General features: G+C 55.8%; 1 protein-coding gene across 1 annotated transcript; it reads right to left on the bottom strand.

Annotated features, from left to right (window-relative positions):
• Positions 1-1,527: 1,527 nt before the first annotated feature.
• LOC311616215 (ADP-ribosylation factor GTPase-activating protein 3-like) lies at positions 1,528-15,457 on the bottom strand. The gene is made up of 7 exons (XM_084907500.1): positions 15,262-15,457; positions 14,714-14,836; positions 10,919-11,047; positions 6,215-6,338; positions 5,045-5,135; positions 4,158-4,279; positions 1,528-2,526 (listed from the first exon to the last, which is right to left on the bottom strand). The coding sequence occupies exons 1-7, from the start codon at positions 15,345-15,347 to the stop codon at positions 2,509-2,511; spliced, it is 693 nt and encodes a 230-aa protein (XP_084763626.1). The 5' UTR covers positions 15,348-15,457; the 3' UTR covers positions 1,528-2,508.
• Between the last annotated feature and the right edge of the window lie 1,419 nt (positions 15,458-16,876).

Here is a 16,876-nt window from a genome sequence, read left to right as displayed (position 1 = left end):
GGCCCGGACCCCGGGCCGCAGCTCAGGGGAGGGGGAGGTGGTCCTGGCCGGGCTGGTTAGGGAGGTCTGGGCAGGGCCTCTGGTGGTGAACAAAGCCCTTTAAACCTTGGTATCTCTGAACCTGTTCCCTCATCGCCTCACCTCGCCTAAGGGCCCAAGGCTGTACACCTACTGTGTGCTGCGGCCCGCAGGTGAGCCCAGCTGTTTCCTGTGTGCTTCCCGCCCCCGCGTGAGGTGGCGGCACTGCTCTTCTCTCCACGGGAAGCGGTGAGCGGAGGGTGTCTGCACCCTCCTCCTGGTCACCCCCAGAAACAGCTCCTAACCCTCATCCGAGGGCTCCTGGCGGGCAGGGGTGTCTCGGGGGACTGCTGGGCTGGGAGGGGCAGGTGGGGGGCGGCCCTGGGTTTGGGGGCCTTGCCGAGCGCCCAGGCTCTGGAGCAGGAGGAGGAGGGAGCAGGGTGTTGTCCCAGGGCCGCTTGGGCAGCTGGGGCCGGGCTGGATGGAGGAGGGAGACGCTGGGCCCAGGTCAGGTCAGAGGTGGGGACACTCGGGCAGTGAAGGCCACAGACCCACAGGCTGTTCCCATGGGCGGGAGCGGGGGAGGGTGGGCGCACAGCACTGGGCTGAGCAGCTGGGCAGGGGGTGGGGGTAGAGGGGTGCTCCAGGAGTAAGTGGGGGCTCCGGGGCCCCATTGACCCCAGTAGTGAGGCCCCTGAGGATCTAACTCAGGCGGAGCCCTGGGTGCTGAGCTGGTACCTGAGGGAGGCAGCACCGTGCCCACGGTGTGTGGTGACCGGGCACAGCCGCCAGGTGCTGGAAGGGCAGTGGCTGGAGAGGGGAAGTGGCTCATGTCTGGTACAGGCGGCGCTGCAGGGACTGAGCAGTCTGACCCCCGTCCCCATGAAGAAGGGAAAGAGCTGTGTGCGGAGACTCCGGGGACATGGCCGAGCTGGGGCCCGCCGGGGCAGGACACCCGTGGGAGGGCTCCTCACGTCGCCGCAGGCTGAGCGCCCCTCAATGCCCGCGTGGAGGCCCTCCCTTCCCGGGCTGTTGGCAGACAGGCCTCCCGATGGCACCTTGGCCTTGGCCCTTTGGCCTCGGGGACGGGGACACTGTTCATTCTGCTGTTGAAGCCCCGCCCGTGGGTCTTGTTATGACAGCGCCTGGGGCTTGGAAGATGCCGCTCTGCTCACCTCCTTTCAGCAGGGACACCGCGCCTACTGCGCACGGTTAGTGACATCAGGCCGCAGACGGACACCAGAAACAGCCAGGAGCCCGGCCCCGGGCACCCGCCTGGGTGCAGGCCCACCCAGCCCTGGCTGGGGCGTGTGTGGGAGGCAACCAATGGAGGTATCTCTCTCATCGATGACTCTCTTCCTCCCTCCCTTAAAAAGAAAAAAAAAAAGGAAAAAATATCCTCAGATTAACAAAACAGACACCAAATCCATCGGTAGTTTTATCATCATCCAAATGTCACATACGATAACTCGTCTCATAAACTTTGGTAAAAAAAAAAGTCCCAACGTGCCTGCTGCAACTGTTTATTCAGAGTCAGTCATCGGAGCTTTAAGAAAGATTCACAAAACATTTGGCTGAAACCATACTTCCGGTTCATCAAATTTCAGATACATTTGCTGTTCGGAACAATATGTTCTAATGCTGTCTAAAACACAGCCAAGCTATTTTTCCTTATACACATTCTGCAATTTTTAAAAAACAAATACTAAGATAAAAAATATTAACAAAACTACCCAATTACAACTACTATTTTCCTACATTCTGAAATGTTTTCCATGAGTGTATCTTCTTATTTATTTTTAATTCTGTACACTCTTATCGATTTATAAATGCACTTAGGGAGTTCTTATATTTCTCAGAGATTCAAACAGCCACACCTTGTCAAAAGATTAGTTCCCTCGGCAGCACAGAAACTTGTTTGTTAAAAGCACTCACTGAAATTATCTTTGAATTTATAGATCATAAAAATAAACAATTTACAAGGGGACAGGTGGCTTTAAACATTATTTTGAAGTCACCTGACTATGTGCAAATATAACGAAGCAATCCGTCAGTGAGACACCATTTTGGTCTTTTGTTTTTATTTTTGCTCCATTTCTACTGAGATGTCTGTTGTGGGTTTCGTTTCTCCAGGCCCAGCTGGCGCCAGCTGACCCTGAGCCCTGGCCCCGGTGGCACACGCTGAGCCCACACAAGGCCCTCTGTTCCCGGGGAGTGGGTGGGAGGGCCGTGTCTCCAGGCCCCCAGCTGTCAGAACTAAAGATTCCAAGAAAATAAAGCGAGGCTATGGAGGCCTGGCGGAGAGGGCATGAGCGGGAGGGAACACAGACAGAAATGACAGTAGGCTCCTCCACAAAGGGAACGGGGAGCCGGCGTGTCTAGGACGCAGGACAAGGAAGAGGGCCACCAGCAGATGGGCTGTCTGCGCTGCAGTCTGCGGAGCGTCGGTCCCTTAAGGAGGAACTTCTCCAGGAAGCAATGACGTCAGCATTAGGAACCATAGCGATCCTAGAGAGAGAGCCCGGATGAGTTACAAACACTCACCGCACTTCCTCGTCCCGCAGGCCTCTGCTGGGGAGCGAGTGGAGGGCGGCCTGCAGCCGGGGAGCCCAGAGGAGGTGTGCGGGAGAGGAGAGAGGAGCGCGGGTGGAGTCTGAGCCTGACCTCTGGTTTGCTGGGGGGCGCACGCCAGCTCTGCCTCCACTGCTCACCTCGGGGGGGGGGGTGTGTGTGTGTGTGTGTGTGTGTGGCTGGGGATGGGATGCTCATCTGTCGGGACCTGAGCAGCTCTGACACTCCCAGCAGGGCCTCAGCAAGGGCCTCCAGAATTCTCTAGGAGGGCCTGCACCCACCTGGGGCCCCTGCAGGCACCAGGGCCCCCCACTAGGCCCTACTCCCAGGGGCCATGTCATACATTCATGACAGAATCCCCTGCAATACCCTGACATGAACAGAAGGTTCAGAGATAAGCCTTTCGCCCAATCAGAAGTGGCCTTCGGTCGTTATACAGGGTGGGCAAAAGGAGGTATACAGGTGTGTGTATGAAAATACAATAATCTACACTAATAAAAGAGAAAGTTGCAAATTGTACCTTTGTGATACCCACTCCTGATTGGCTGGCGTGCCCACCAGCCAATCAGGAGTGGGTATGCAAATTAACCCAACAAAGACAGCAGGTTAATTTGCATACACAGGCACCCAGCAGCCAGGGACGGGGCTGGACGCTTGCACTTGTTGCCATGGCGACAATGCAGGAGTTCCACACCACCCCAGCCACCCAGGGCCTCTGGGCAGTGTGGGTAGGCAGGGCTGGAGCGGAAAGGCATTGCTGGCAGCCAGGGGAAGGAAGGCCCGTTCTGCACGAATCTTTGTGCATCGGGCTTCTAGTCTACGTATATAAAAGCCAAGTGGCCAAATGAATAACGGGCGGACCAGTCACTGTGATGCACACTAACGACCAGGAGGCAGATGCTCAACGCAGGAGCTGCCCCCTGGTGGTCAGTGGGTTCTCAGAGTCAACCTCTCGCTGGCCCTTCCCCCCACTGGCCAACCTCCTGTGGTGCTGATCCGCCCAATCGCCAGCCAGGCCAAAGGACCCCCCCTGTGCATGAATTCGTGCACCGGGCTCTAGTTAATAAATAATAAGAATAAATTGTGAGCCTACTCTCCCCACCCTGGCCTCACTGAAGGTTAGAATACTCTCTCAAAAGCCAACCTGAAGAATTGTTACATAAATGGCATGTATTTCCATTGGAAAGAATGTGGGTTTTGAAGAATTTTTACTTACATGGAAATGCTCATAACAAAATGTCATCTAAAAACAGGATTATATATACACAATGTAATCTTTTTTAATTTGGAAAAGATATGCATCGAATACCTTTTTAAAGATAAAAGAATGTAATTTTTACTGTCTTCCTAGTATTTCTGTTCCAGTGTAGGAAAGGAGTGGACGAGGACCGATAATTCCTGCAACAATTCCCCTCGGGTCGTAAGTTAGAAAATGTAAACAAGGAGGACGTGGTCCTGGGCTACACGCAGCAAACATCTAAGTCACTGACAATTTCCTAGCAACCGGAGAGTGTCCCGGTCCCACTTCACAGCGAGAGCCCACCCCCCAGGCCCGCCGCCGCCCTGACCTGGATGGAGGTCATGACTCCGTTGGCGAAGACGGACAGCTTCCCCGCGACCGAGCGCATGCCCTCCTTCAGCTGCGCCATGTCGGGGGCCGTGGGCAGCACGCTCGAGAGGTTGTAGTTTCCTGCACACAGAGCGGCGCTGGTCACCCCTCCCAGTGACGCCCCGATGACGGTGTGTGTGTGTGTGTGTGTGTGTGTGTGTGTGTGTGGTGGTGGTGGGGGCTGGTGGTGGTGGCGGCGGTCCCACCCTTCCGCTTCCCATGGGGAAGGCGTGGGCAGGGCCAGGGCTCGGGTCCCAGCACCAGGCCCCCCATCCCCCGTCTATGACCAGCTGCACCACCCACACAGGAGGCCTGTGGCCTGGTCTGAACCGTCCTGGTCCAGCGGCACGGCCACTGCCCGCTGGTTCTCTGCAGAGTCCCTCCCCGTCCGGCCCTCTTTCCTCCATGCCTCACGCGCCTGACAGGCCAGCGCCCAGGACAGAACCGGTGGGCCTTTGTGGGCCAGCACCCCCCCTTTGGGGGAGCCCTCCACCCTCCCTCGGGCGGCCTCTCCCCTTGACCCCATCCACCCACCCATCCATCCATCCATCCATCCATCCACCCATCCACCCATCCATCCATCCATCCATCCATCCATCCATCCACCCATCCACCCATCCATCCATCCATCCACCCATCCACCCATCCATCCATCCACCCACCCACCCAAGGGGTGGGCACCTGGCGCAGCCGGCCCTGGTTAGCATGTGAGCGCGAGGAGCCCTCTGCTTGCTCTGGGGCTCGGGGCTGAGGCCCCTCCCACGCGCAGCTGACGCCCGGTGGGGAGCTGGATGGGGGGTCTGAGCCGGAGCCCAGCGCAGAGGCCCCTGGCCAGGCCGCACTCACCTGCCGCCTGCTTCCGCTGCTCGTCAAACAGGTCGGCAGAGCTGATGGAGGAGCTTCCCGAGAGCCGCTCCAGCCGCGCCCGCGTTTCAAACTGGAGACCGGGGAGAGGAACGTCACCCCAACAGGCATCAGTCTTACAGTAAGAACCGGGCTGTCACTGCCCGTCCCCGCTCCCCCCAGCGGATATGCACTCCTGGGGGCCGCGGGGATCCCCACACAGAGGACAGAGGACGCCACGGCCCCAGTGCGAGGACACAGGGGGAGACGCGTCCTGTGTGGGACCGCCCCCCCCGCCCCCCCCGGGCCACGGCAGGAGGCCGCTCCCACCCCCTGTGCTGTGCGGACTGAGCCTGAGCCGTGGGCGTCAGAGCAGGGGGTTCGGGGCTGGGAGAAGCCTGAGGCACGTGAAATGCTCTGACAATGCGGGAGGGAGTGTGCTGCTGCCACAACACAAACCGGGCCTTTAGGGAGAGTTCCCTGACAGCAGAGGAGCTGCAATCCGCCCCCAGAGCTCCGCGCGGGCACACAGGCCTCCGCAGGAGGCGGCGGAAACCTCTGCGAGTCCGTTGCGTTTTCCTGCTCAGCGAGATTCCACTGAGACAGGCAACAGCCGGAAATAAATACACCAGCCCTCCGAACCCACACCTCACTCCATTTAACTCTGCTTAGAGATCATTAAGTTACAGGTCTCTCAAAACTGCCTCGTTTATTCAAAAGCGATTGAATGGCTCTGGCTGGTTTGCCCAGTGGTTAGCGTGTCGGCCCTCAGGGTGGTGGGTTCAATTCCCAGTCAAGGGCATGTACCCCGGTTGCAGGTTTGATGCCCGGCCTTGGTCAGGGTCCATAGGGGAGGCAAACATCTCTCACATCAAAGTTTCTCTCTCTCTCTCCCCTTCTCTTTCTCTCCCCCCACCCCTTCCCTCCCTTTCACTCTCTCTAAAAATCAATGCAAACAATATCCTCAGGCGAGGATCAAAAGAAGATTGAATGGATGGCTATTCAGACACTGAGAAAGGAGTGAGAGAAACAGAGACACAGTCCTGCCTTGGGGTCTGAGTCCCGCTCCAGCTCCCGGGCGGCCCTCTCGCAGCCTGAGCCCATCCCCCTCAGCGCCACCCCCGCTGCCCCGCGCCCAGGCCCTCCTCTGCCCGCAGAACCGCGGGCGCTCACGTCGGCGTGGTCTTGTCTCCCGAAGTACATGTCAGAGGAAATGGCTTTGACGTTGCCGAACTTCTTCTGGGCCTCGTCCGAGCTCCGGGCGGGCTCGCTGTCCGGCTTGCGGCGAGCAGGCGGCCTGCGTCAGAAAGGGTGGAATCGGGCGACGGCAGCAGGAGGCGGAATCGGAGCTTCCCGTCCTGCGCCTCCGGCCCGGCTCCGCCCCGGGGGTCGAGTCCAGCAGAGGTGCCAGCCCAGCGGGGCCAGAACCAAGAGGGGCACTGAAGGAGGTGGAGGCGCAGTTTCCCTGGGCCCACGCTGTCCCTCTCCCAAGATGGCACAGCTCAGTGCCACGGGGACCCACAACTTCTCCCGTGGGGGAGGTGAGAGGGCAGTGAGGGTGCCTGTCTCCGCTGTGGGCACGGGCACGGCCACGGGCTGGGAGGGGCGGGCAGCACCGGGTCCTATAAACACCTGGCAGACTCCATGGGGAGCCCGGCCCACAGCCTGCTGGGCAGGTATCTGCGGAGCTGTCAACTGGCCCACAGGGCCGTCCGTCCAACGCTCTGCCCTCCCCCCACCACGGCTGGCACCCTGTATGTGCAGATGGTGGGTGCCGCCTTTGCAGACAGCCAGTGAGCAGGCGCAGAAATGCTCTTTTATATCTTACTAGAAGCCCGGTGCACGAAATTCATGCACTGGGGGGGGGGGGTTTGTCCCTCAGCCTGGCCTGCACCCTCTCGCGTCCAGGGCCTCAGGGGATGTCCGGCCATCAGTCAGACACCCTCAGCGCTCCGCAGAGCGGGAGAGGCCTGCCACCCCACTGCGCGGCCTGCCACCCCACTGCGCGGCCTGCCACCCCACTGCGCGGCCTGCCACCCCACTGCGCTTGCCAGCCACGAGCGGCTTCTGTGGGAGCGCACTGACCACCAGGGGCAGCTCCTGCATTGAGTGTCTGCCCCGGTGGTCAGTGAGCATCATAGTGACCGGTCATTCCGCCAATTGGTCATTTGCATATTAGCCTTTTATTATATAGGACTAGAGGCCCGATACACGAAATCTGTGCAAGGGGCTCGGCCCTCGCAGCCACGGTGGCTGCCTTGGCGCTCGCAGCTGCGGCTTAGTCTGGAAGGTTGTCCGGACGGTCGTTCTGCTGTTTGGCCCAGTATAATTAGCATATTATGCTTTTATTATTATAGACTAGTAGTTGGTATTGCTAAATGTCTTAATAATTTTGACTATTTTTGATCATATAATAGCACTTTGTTTTAATTTGCATTCCCATGATTACTAATGAAGATAAGCACATTTTTATGCAAGCTCATTAATCCTCCTTCTAATAAAAGGGTAACATGCAAATTGACCGTCACTCTAACACACAAGATGGCTGCCCCCATATGGTCAAAGATGGGCTGCCCCCATGTGGACACAAGTTGACCGCCACAACATGGCTGGCAGGGGAGGGTAGTTGGGAGAGACTAGGCCTGCAAGAGAGAGCAGTTGGGGGTGACCAGGCCTGCAAGGGAGGGCAGTTGAGGGGGACCAGGCCTGCAAGGGAGTGCAGTTGGGGGGGACCAGGCCAGCAGGGGAAGGCAGTTGGGGGGGACCAGGCCTGCAGGGGAAAGCAGTTGGGAGGAAACGAGGCCAGAAGAGGAGGGCAATTAGGGGCAATCAGGCTGGCAGGGAAATGGTTAGGAGTGATCAGGTTGGCAGGCAGAAGCAGTTAGGGGCAATCAGGCAGGCAGGCAGGCAGGCAGGCAGGCAGGCGAGCTGTTGGGAGCTAGCAGTCATGGATTGTGAGAAGGGTCCTAGATTTAAGACGATGCAGGATGGGCTGAGGGACACCCCCACCCACCCGTGCACGAATTTCATGCACTGGCCTCTAGTCCAGTGGTTGGCAAACTCATTAGTCAACAGAACCAAATATCAACAGTACAACGATTGAAATTTCTTTTGAGAGCCAAATTTTTAAAACTTAAACTTCTCCTAATGCCACTTCTTCAAAATAGACTCACTCAGGCTGTGGTATTTTGTGGAAGAGCCACACTCAAGGGGCCAAAGAGCCACATGTGGCTCATGAGCCACAGTTTGCCAACCACGGCTCTAGTCTATTAAATAAAGAGGAAGTTTGTTTGTTGCTGAAAACAACAACAAACAAACAAACAAACAACTGCTGAAAGAGACCTGGCCGAGGGGGCTCAGGTGGTTGAGCCATCCTCCCTGCACCAACAGGCTGCCCGTTCAGTTCTCAGCGGGCACATGCTCAAGATCCAGGCTTGATCCCCAGCAGGGGGTGTGCAGGAGGCAGCCAATCGATGTTTCTCTCTCACATCAATGTTCTTCTCTCTCTAAAAAATCAATTAAAACATTTAAAGAAGAAACAAATAAAAAACAATAAGACACAGCTACAGGCTGCCTTCAGTCTTCAGGATACACATAGGCTGAACGTTAAGAGACAAAAGCGAGTAGGGACAGCCATATTTCTGTTAGGAAAACAGACGTTAAGCCAAAACCTGCAACAAGAGACAAAGGACCCATGATGGTAAGGAGGTCAGGTCATCAAGAGTAATAACAACTGTGAATACATGTGCACCCAACGGAGCGGACAGGACAGACATGTGGCAACGCTGACAGACTTCAGTGCCCCCTCTCAGCATGGACCCTCACCCAGACAGAAAGCCAGTGAGGGAAGCTGCACTTGAACTGTATGTTAGGCCAAACGGACACACCCAGGGCATTCCATCGGACAGCGCGGAGCAGCGTCCTGAGAGCACACAGAACATCCTCCGGGTGCGCCCCGTTAGGTCACAGAGCGAGTTAAATCATGTGAGGCCTCACAAATGTGAGGCTGAAATCACATTAAGTATCTTTTCCAACCACAATGGAAAGCAGAAGTCAACAACGCAGGAAAAGTGGAAAATTCACTAATATGTGGAAACTAACACATTCCTGAGCAACCACAGGGTCAGAGGAGAAATAAAAAGTGTCTGGAAACAAATGAAAAGGGAAACACAGCATACCAACACTGAGCAAGCGCAGCCCAAGAGGAAAGCTCACAGCCAACACGCAGGCACATGAGAAGGTCACTCATCATCTGGGAGGTGCAAGCCAAACCCAATGAGGCTTCATCGCCAAAAAGACAAGCGGTGAGCCCTGGCCAGCGGGGCCCAGCAGTCAGAGACCTGGTCCTTCACTGGAGGGCCAAGGGCTCCATTCCCTGGGTTGCAGGTTCAATCCCAGCTCCATCGGGCTGCATGTGGGAGGCAACCAGGCAACGTGTCTCTCACATGGGTCTCCCTCCCTCCCCCCTCCCTCCCCCCTCCCTCCCTCCCCCCTCCCTCCCTCCCTCCCTCTTTTCCTCTCTTCCTCCTCTCTTCTACTCCCTTCCACCCTCTCTAAAAATCAGTGGAAAAATATCCTCCAGTGAGGATTAACAAGAAAACAACAAAAAGAAGACAAGAGATAAGAACTGGTGAGGACGGGAAAGGGAACCCCTGCACACGGCTGGTGGGAAGGTACATTAATGGAGCTTCCGTGGGAAACAGTATGACAGTTCCTCAAAAATAACAGAAACATCATATGATCGAGTCATCTCACTCCTGGTGTGTATTTAAAGGAGACAAAGCCAACATCTGAAGAGTGAGCTGCAACGCCATGTTCACTGAAGCTCTCACAAAAGCCCAGACGTGGAGACCACCTCAGCCTCTGTGGGGTGAGAGGGCAGGACGATGTGGTGTGCACAGAATGGGACAGGATTTCGCCATAAACAAGGACACCATGCCATTGTGACAACATGGATGAGTCTGGAGGGCGTTATGTTAAGTAAAATAAACCAGACGAAAACTGTGTGATCTCATTTACAAATGGAATCAAAACTTCTTTAAAAAAGGTAAAACTCAGAGAAACAGTGGAATGGTGGGAGAGGGGTTGGGAAACGAGCAGATGAGTAAGTTCTGGGGACCGAATATGGGAGCTAGAGTTAGCAATGCCGCAGTGTATACCTGACATTTGCTGGGTACAGCTTGTGTTCTCAGCACAAAACAACAACAAAAACCCCAGCAAAGTAGGTTAACCTAACTTGAGGTGAGGCAAATGTGTTTCTTATTTATAATGTATACACATGCCATTTTGTTTTTAAAGCCAACAGCAATAATTTTGTAAAAGGATTTCAGGCAACTTTTAAAAAGCCTGAAAATTCTAGTAAAAAAAATCAGTACAAACCACACACCACTGGAAGGAATTTTCCATTCAAACAGGCTGTCCCCCGCAGGCCCGCAGCTCCCTCAGTGAACACAGACCCCACCGCGCACAGAGCGCGCTCCCCACCACGCGGACACAGGTGAGCAGGCTGAGCCAGCTCGTCACCAGACAGCCCGGGCATGCCCGCTGGCCAGCGTGCTGGCTGTGTCCCCTCGCACCGCCAGCGTCCCCTGGTTTGGACAATAAACAAAGCAGCCCTTCCCTCACAGTCCCCACGCTGGAGACGGCTCCGGCAGGTGCGTGGGTAACAGCTCAGCCACGCAGAGGAAGGAACCTAAGAACACGGAAGTAAACCAGTCTACACAGGCGGTCACCGCACAATCCCGCTCAAACCACCTTCTGGGGAAGGCGAGGCCAGAACACTGGGTGCCAAGAATATTCTAGAAATAGAACAAAACCGCTTACTGTCCCAGAGACTTCCCTTACACTCCGGTCAGTCCCACCGCTCTGTCCTCATACCTGTCGGAATAGCCTGTGGCTTTCGGAACAGTGTCGGTCTCTTTGATGCTCTTCTTTTTCCAGTAGAAATCGGAGCTGTCATCCCAGCTGGAGGAGCTGCTCCGTAGCTCCATCGGCTCGTCGAAGTACCTGCCGAGAGAGGACAGTGACGTGGAGGCTGCCTCAGTGACGGCGGGGGCCGGGGACTGGCCTCCGGGCTCCTTCGGGAGGCGGGCAGCCCCGCGGCCTGACCGTGAGCAGGAGCAGACACGAGGAGAGTCATTTCCAGGACTTTGCTCAGCTCGCCCAGCCCTCCTCCCTGCTGCCAGAGGTGCCCCAGGCAGCCACTCAGACAGACAGACAGACAGCCTGGGCTGTGAGAGGGGCCTGCAATCAGAGATGAATAGAAAACAACAGGCAGGGACCAGTGAGCCGGGACTTGGGCGGGGGAGAGCTAAGAACAAACCAGAAAGGAGGGGAGGGGTAAGCCTGCTGTCTGGGCCGGGGCGGGAGTTTACGCGGACACGGAGGAAGCAGGACTCCGGTGTGGTCGGCCTCCTCCAGGGGTCATTAGGGGCAGGCGGCGCCCCGCTCGCCGCCCTAGGGCAGGGAACACACCGTTCGAAGCGCTCGGGCTCCGAGCTGACCAGCCCTCGCTGTGCTGTCAGCGGGAGCCCGAAGCCCCGAGCACGGGCCTGCTGGGAGGAACAGCCCCTGTCCCCGCAGAGGGAGACCAGACGATGGAGTGACCTGACGTCACATCGGAGAAAAGGTCTGGAAGGCGGGAGAATGCTGGGTCCGAGGCCCTGGTCTGTAAGGCCCGGAAAAGAACTGGCCTGTCAACTGAGGAACGTCAGGCCCGTGAGCTGTGAGGTGAGGGTGCGGGCTGGCTGACTTGAGCTGGGAAGCCCAGGGAGATGGGAGTCTGAATGGCCTGAGGAGGGTGCTGCACGGCCCCCGGAGGGTGCTGGGTGGCCGGGGCACTGGCCCCGGGGTGGCTGGAATTTCCAGGCTCTCCACAACTCTGAGGTTGTGAACGTAGATTTTGCAGATTTGATATCGCTGTAAGGAAATACTCATTTATATAAACCAAAGTGCTGCACCATTGGGGCATCAGATTTTAAGAAAATGACTGATCTGTTCAAAAACAGGAGAGAGAAGCCACTCTGCTGGGATCTTACTGACTAGCACGAGCTGGGCTGGGGGGCCTCTCTGCTACAGGCGCGCAGCAGCTCACCGCGGGACAGGCAGTCTGGCCAGCCCCGGCTGCCGCTGGGAGGATGGGCGACAGGACTGTCCACGGCCATTCCTCCAAACCTCACCGCCACACCGTTAGCGCCCTTCCCTTTTGGTTTCTAGATCCTAGAGTTCAATTTTCTTTTAAGTATTTTTATTGATTTCAGAGAGGAAGGGTGAGGGAGTGAGAGCAACATCCATGATGAGAGAGAATCATTGATGGGCTGCCTCCTGCACGCTCCCCCTGGGGATCGAGCCTACAATCTGGGCCTGTGCCCTGACTGGGACTTGAACTGTGGCCTTCTGGTTCATAGGTCGACGCTCAACCACTGAGCCAGGCCAGCGGGGCTCAATGCTTTTACTTTAATTCTGTCCTCCCACTCGGTCCTTCTCAGCCTGGAAACCTCCCTCAGCCCTCGCTGAGCGACCCGAGCATCCTGTCTGGGTTACGGCTGCAGACACTGTGCCCCACTGCAGGCCGCGCTGACATTGTGAGGCTGAGCAAACTGCTCTGTCTCCTCCCCTTGTGCTCGGTATATAATTACATTGTCCATGTCCTGGAAATAATGGAACTCAATAAAAACAAAGAGATGGCTGACCTTATTTTTAATAGAAACAGCACTCTTTCATAATTCATAATATCCAAGTTCTAATGGGCTAATGAATAATTTGGAAGCAATGAGAGCTCTTCATGGAACTAATCTCTGGCTTTCCGAAGCCCTGTCCCGCCCAGAGGGCAGAGAGGGCGGCAGCTCCTCGCGGTGCACACGCACCGAGGTCTGCCCGGCGGGAAGCCAGCAAGTGTGGTCCCTGTGAAAACACCACCTGCTCCCGTTCCAACCAGAAATAACGTGTCCTAGCAACCGGGCTGCAGGCTGGCCCTCCGGCCAAGCTTGGGCAAGCGCGGGCGGTGGAGCTGTGCAGGGCCGGGCGGGCGATGCTCCCTCGGGCGTCTAGGGCCCTGTCCTTCCCACAGCTACCGGCTGCCGGCTGCCGGGCAGCAGCGCCCACGGAACCTGAAACAGACTCCCCGCGCCCCTGTGCTCTCCTGTGGGAGCGGCGAGCGAGCAGGGAAGTCACCAAAGGTGCGGGGAGCAGAGGCACGTGCAGAGCCGCGTCCCCAGGCCGGGAGCCACCCGCAGTCCCTGTCACACCAGCCGACGTGACCTGACTGCCTGCGGCTTCCAAAGCACGTTAACATCTCCCTCACCTCAGGGGTCCGCAAACTCATTAGTCAACAGAGCCAAACATCAACAGCACAACCACTGGCATTTCTTTTGCGAGCCGAAAACCGGCTTCTGCGCATGGGCCACGAAGTTTCCATCGCACTGTGCATGCCCGCCTGCACGTGGTATTTTGTGGAAGAGCCACACTCGAGGGGCCAAAGAGCTACATGTGGCTCTCGAGCCGCAGTTTGCCAACCACTGCCTTACCTTGTAGGAAAGGATTTAAATTCTCTCAAGAGGCATGACAGGGTGTTCCCTCTGAGTCAGACAGCCCTGGTGTGGTAACCAGGTGACTCCCAGGCAAAGAGGAAGCCGCGGGGTCGCTGAGTTCTGACTGGGGACACCACTGAGCCGAACCTCACAAGTGAGATGATTCAAGTTCAGACTTGTTCCCTCCCCCTACCCCTCCCCCTGCCCCTGCCCCTGCCCCGCCCCTGCCCTGCCCCTGCCCTGCAGGCCGCTGGAACCTGAGCCAGGGCCCTCTCCAGGGTCAGCTTCACACCAGATGGTGGCGCTCAGGGGCAGGGAGCGGCTTGACCCGAGAGCCTTCAGGGTGCAGCAGTAATTATTAATAAACACGCAGAGCACTGGTTTATGCCCTGCCGACTGGAGACCCCTGAGCTGGGCTTCTGGAACAAGAGGCTCAGAGTGAAACGTCCAGCTCTGGGAATGAGGCTGTAACTGAATATGCTCCTCAGGAGTCTGCAGTTCTCCACTTCCAATTTCCCTCCTTATTATCAAACATCTTTTTTAATAAATATATTTTTATTGATTCCAGAGAAGAGGGGAGAGAGAGAGAGAGAAAAACATCAATGATGAGAGAATAATTGATTGGCTGCCTCCTTCACGACCCATACTGAGGAGCGTGGAGGTCGGGGCACAACCTGGGCAGGTGCCCTGACCGGGAATCAAACCATGACCTCCTGGTTCATAGGCTGAGACTGAGCCATACGGGCCAGGCCAGACATCTTAATGTCAGCAAACATTGCCTTCTGACAAATATTTCCCCAACTTTTTTCAAAGGACCCCTTGACTCCAGCCAAAGTGTTTAAAAACAGAGAAGTAGCCCAGCCGGGTGTGGCTCGGTGACTGAGCGTCAACCCAGGAACCAGGAGGTCACCAGTTCGATTCCCGGTCAAGGCACATGCCTGGGTTGTGAGCTAGATCCCTAGTAGGGGCCATGCAGAAGGCAGCCGATCAATGATTCTCTCTCTCTCCCTCTCCCTTCCTCTCTGAAGTCGATAAAAAAATATTAAAAGCAAAACAAAACAAGAAGCAGGGAAGTAAATGAGTAAGTTCATTCCAATCACTGCTTTTCCAAACAACACTGTAAGGACAATTTCGCACACACTACCTGGAGCTGGAGGTAAAGTATGAGTCATCGCTGTCATCGCTGTACTTTTTCCGAGGTTTGGCTGTGACTGGCGTTTCCTGTTCAATGGTCTGCATATCTGAGGTTGCTGAATGTGAAATGCCACTTGAGAAAACAGAGAATGAAATGGAAAAAAAAGACTAGTTAGTTCATAAAGATACTATATTCACCAACGAGTGTCTTCATCTATCCTCTCAACAAAAATACATTGGTTGGTGGGGTTAAAGACACGAACAATGAAAACCATTTTGTTGGGATAAGCATTGAAAACCACTGGACCGTAGTGAGGACTGGAACCAGTTGCACAAACAGTCACATGCCCGGCTCTGCCGGGGGCATCCACTGAGGGCAGGCCAGACCGATTTCTGTTTTCTAGGAACCAGGTCTGGGAGTTCCCGTGCTGTCACCCACACCAGCTCGCAACACTCAGAGAGAGGAAGGAGAGAGATGCTGCTGCCGGTGAGGGAACAGGAAGCTCAGGATGACACCGGCTGGCGTTCCGCCCAGAAAGCGGGCTCCGGGCTCCGTACCTCCTGCAGTTCCCGAAGCCCATGCCCAGCCGCTCCGACTCCGCCTTCGTCTTCCCGCTCACCGTCATCTTCTCCTCCTTCTTCATCTGAAGCTCAAGGTCCTTGTAGGCCAGCCGTAAGGACGAGACACTGCAAAAACAAGTGTTCCTTCACTCGGGTTAACTGTTCAGATCAAACACTGAGCAAAATGAAACATGCCACTCATACTTGTAGCTTTGTGCTTCTCTCCACGATTAATAATTCTGAGGGGAAGCTGGCACTTTTTAAAGTAGATGCTCAAGAAAATGTGAGTGAGTTTATAGCCACCTTTTGGTTGCTGCTGAACCTACATTACTGTCCTGGTGTATATGACCGATTACCACATAGTAAGAATTCATATTACCTACTATGCACCACAATGCACACCAGAATTATTTCCATATAGAGCAGTAAAAAGCAGAGTTTCTTACTTGGACTGATATTATACTTCCACATTACACATCAAAAGTAAGAGGTTACTCTCACTGGTTTCCTTTGGTTTACGATAAAAAAAAAAAAATAACTTGACTTTACAAATAGACAAATTAAGAAAAAGATGTCCTCTTTATGTAGTCAGGCCTCTGAGAGCGTTTCAAACGGAATGTCCTCCTCTGCCGCAGACTCCCTGCCTTCCTGTCAGCCAGAACCCCAGCATCTACTTTCCAAACGCCTGGGACGAACAAGGCACCAAAAGGGGCAAAAAGGCCGAAACCGGTTTGGCTCAGTGGATGGAGCGTCAGCCTGTGGACTGAAGGGTCCCGGGTTCGATCCCGGTCAAGGGCATGTACCCTGGTTTCGGGCACATCCCCAGTGGGGGGTGTGCAGGAGGCAGCTGGTCGATGATTCTCTCTCATCGATGTTTCTAACTCTCCATCCCTCTCTCTTCCTCTCTGTACAAAATCAATGTATTATTTTTTAAAAAGGGGGAGGCAAAGAGACGGACGCAGAGCACTGCCCTTACTCTGATTTCTAAAGCCGCTATAAACACTTAACTTTCCACAAAGACAACTACGCCCATGTTAGCATAGCCAGAGTCCGCACATTAGGAAGAGAGCAACACACTCGGCCTGAAACGGGGATGCTGCCACATCGGTCTCACGCTCAGCGCTCACAGAGCTGCCAGCCGTCACGGACCGCTCCCCAGCGAGGCCCGCACCGCCCCGCGCACACGCTCCTGTGCGGGCAGAGCTTCTCCCCAAGGAAACGCAGTCTCCTCTCCCTGCCTCCTTCCCCCGGGAGTCAGCAGGCTTCTGTCTGTGCAGCTGGCAGACTGCGCTCCTGACTATTTATTGGTCCTACAGCGCGGGCTGTGGCCACGTACCCGATGGGTGACTCAGAAAAGCAGCCTCTGTCAAGCGCATTTGGAAGGAAACATGGATCTGTTTGGAATCATGCATGGACGTCACCGGCACAGAGGCGTGAGCGGATGGGATGCAAGCCGAGTTCTCCTCTGAGGACCGCGGCGGTGGCTGTCACTGACAGCGGGCACTGCCCCGGGGCTCAGAACTGCCGGCGCCTTCCCAGTGCCAGCTCCTGGGGGGCCTGCCAGACCCTCAGATGGGGGCGGGGGCACCTGCCGCTCTCCCTCTTCCTGCTG

The sequence above is a fragment of the Pipistrellus hanaki genome (assembly GCF_964339955.1).
Source record: "Pipistrellus hanaki genome assembly, contig: scaffold_123, whole genome shotgun sequence".
Taxonomy (NCBI): domain Eukaryota; kingdom Metazoa; phylum Chordata; class Mammalia; order Chiroptera; family Vespertilionidae; genus Pipistrellus; species Pipistrellus hanaki.
This window is presented reverse-complemented; position numbering and strand designations above follow the sequence as displayed.

Coding starts and splice junctions, on each gene's coding strand:
- LOC311616215 (XM_084907500.1), bottom strand. CDS start 15,347: ATGAAGAAGGAGGAGAAGATGACGGTGAGCGGGAAGACGAAGGCGGAG. Junction 11,048..14,713: donor TACTTTACCTCCAGCTCCAG/GTAGTGTGTGCG, acceptor CTCTCTCGGCAG/GTACTTCGACGAGCCGATGG. Junction 4,280..5,044: donor GCAGCGGAAGCAGGCGGCAG/GTGAGTGCGGCC, acceptor CTCTGTGTGCAG/GAAACTACAACCTCTCGAGC.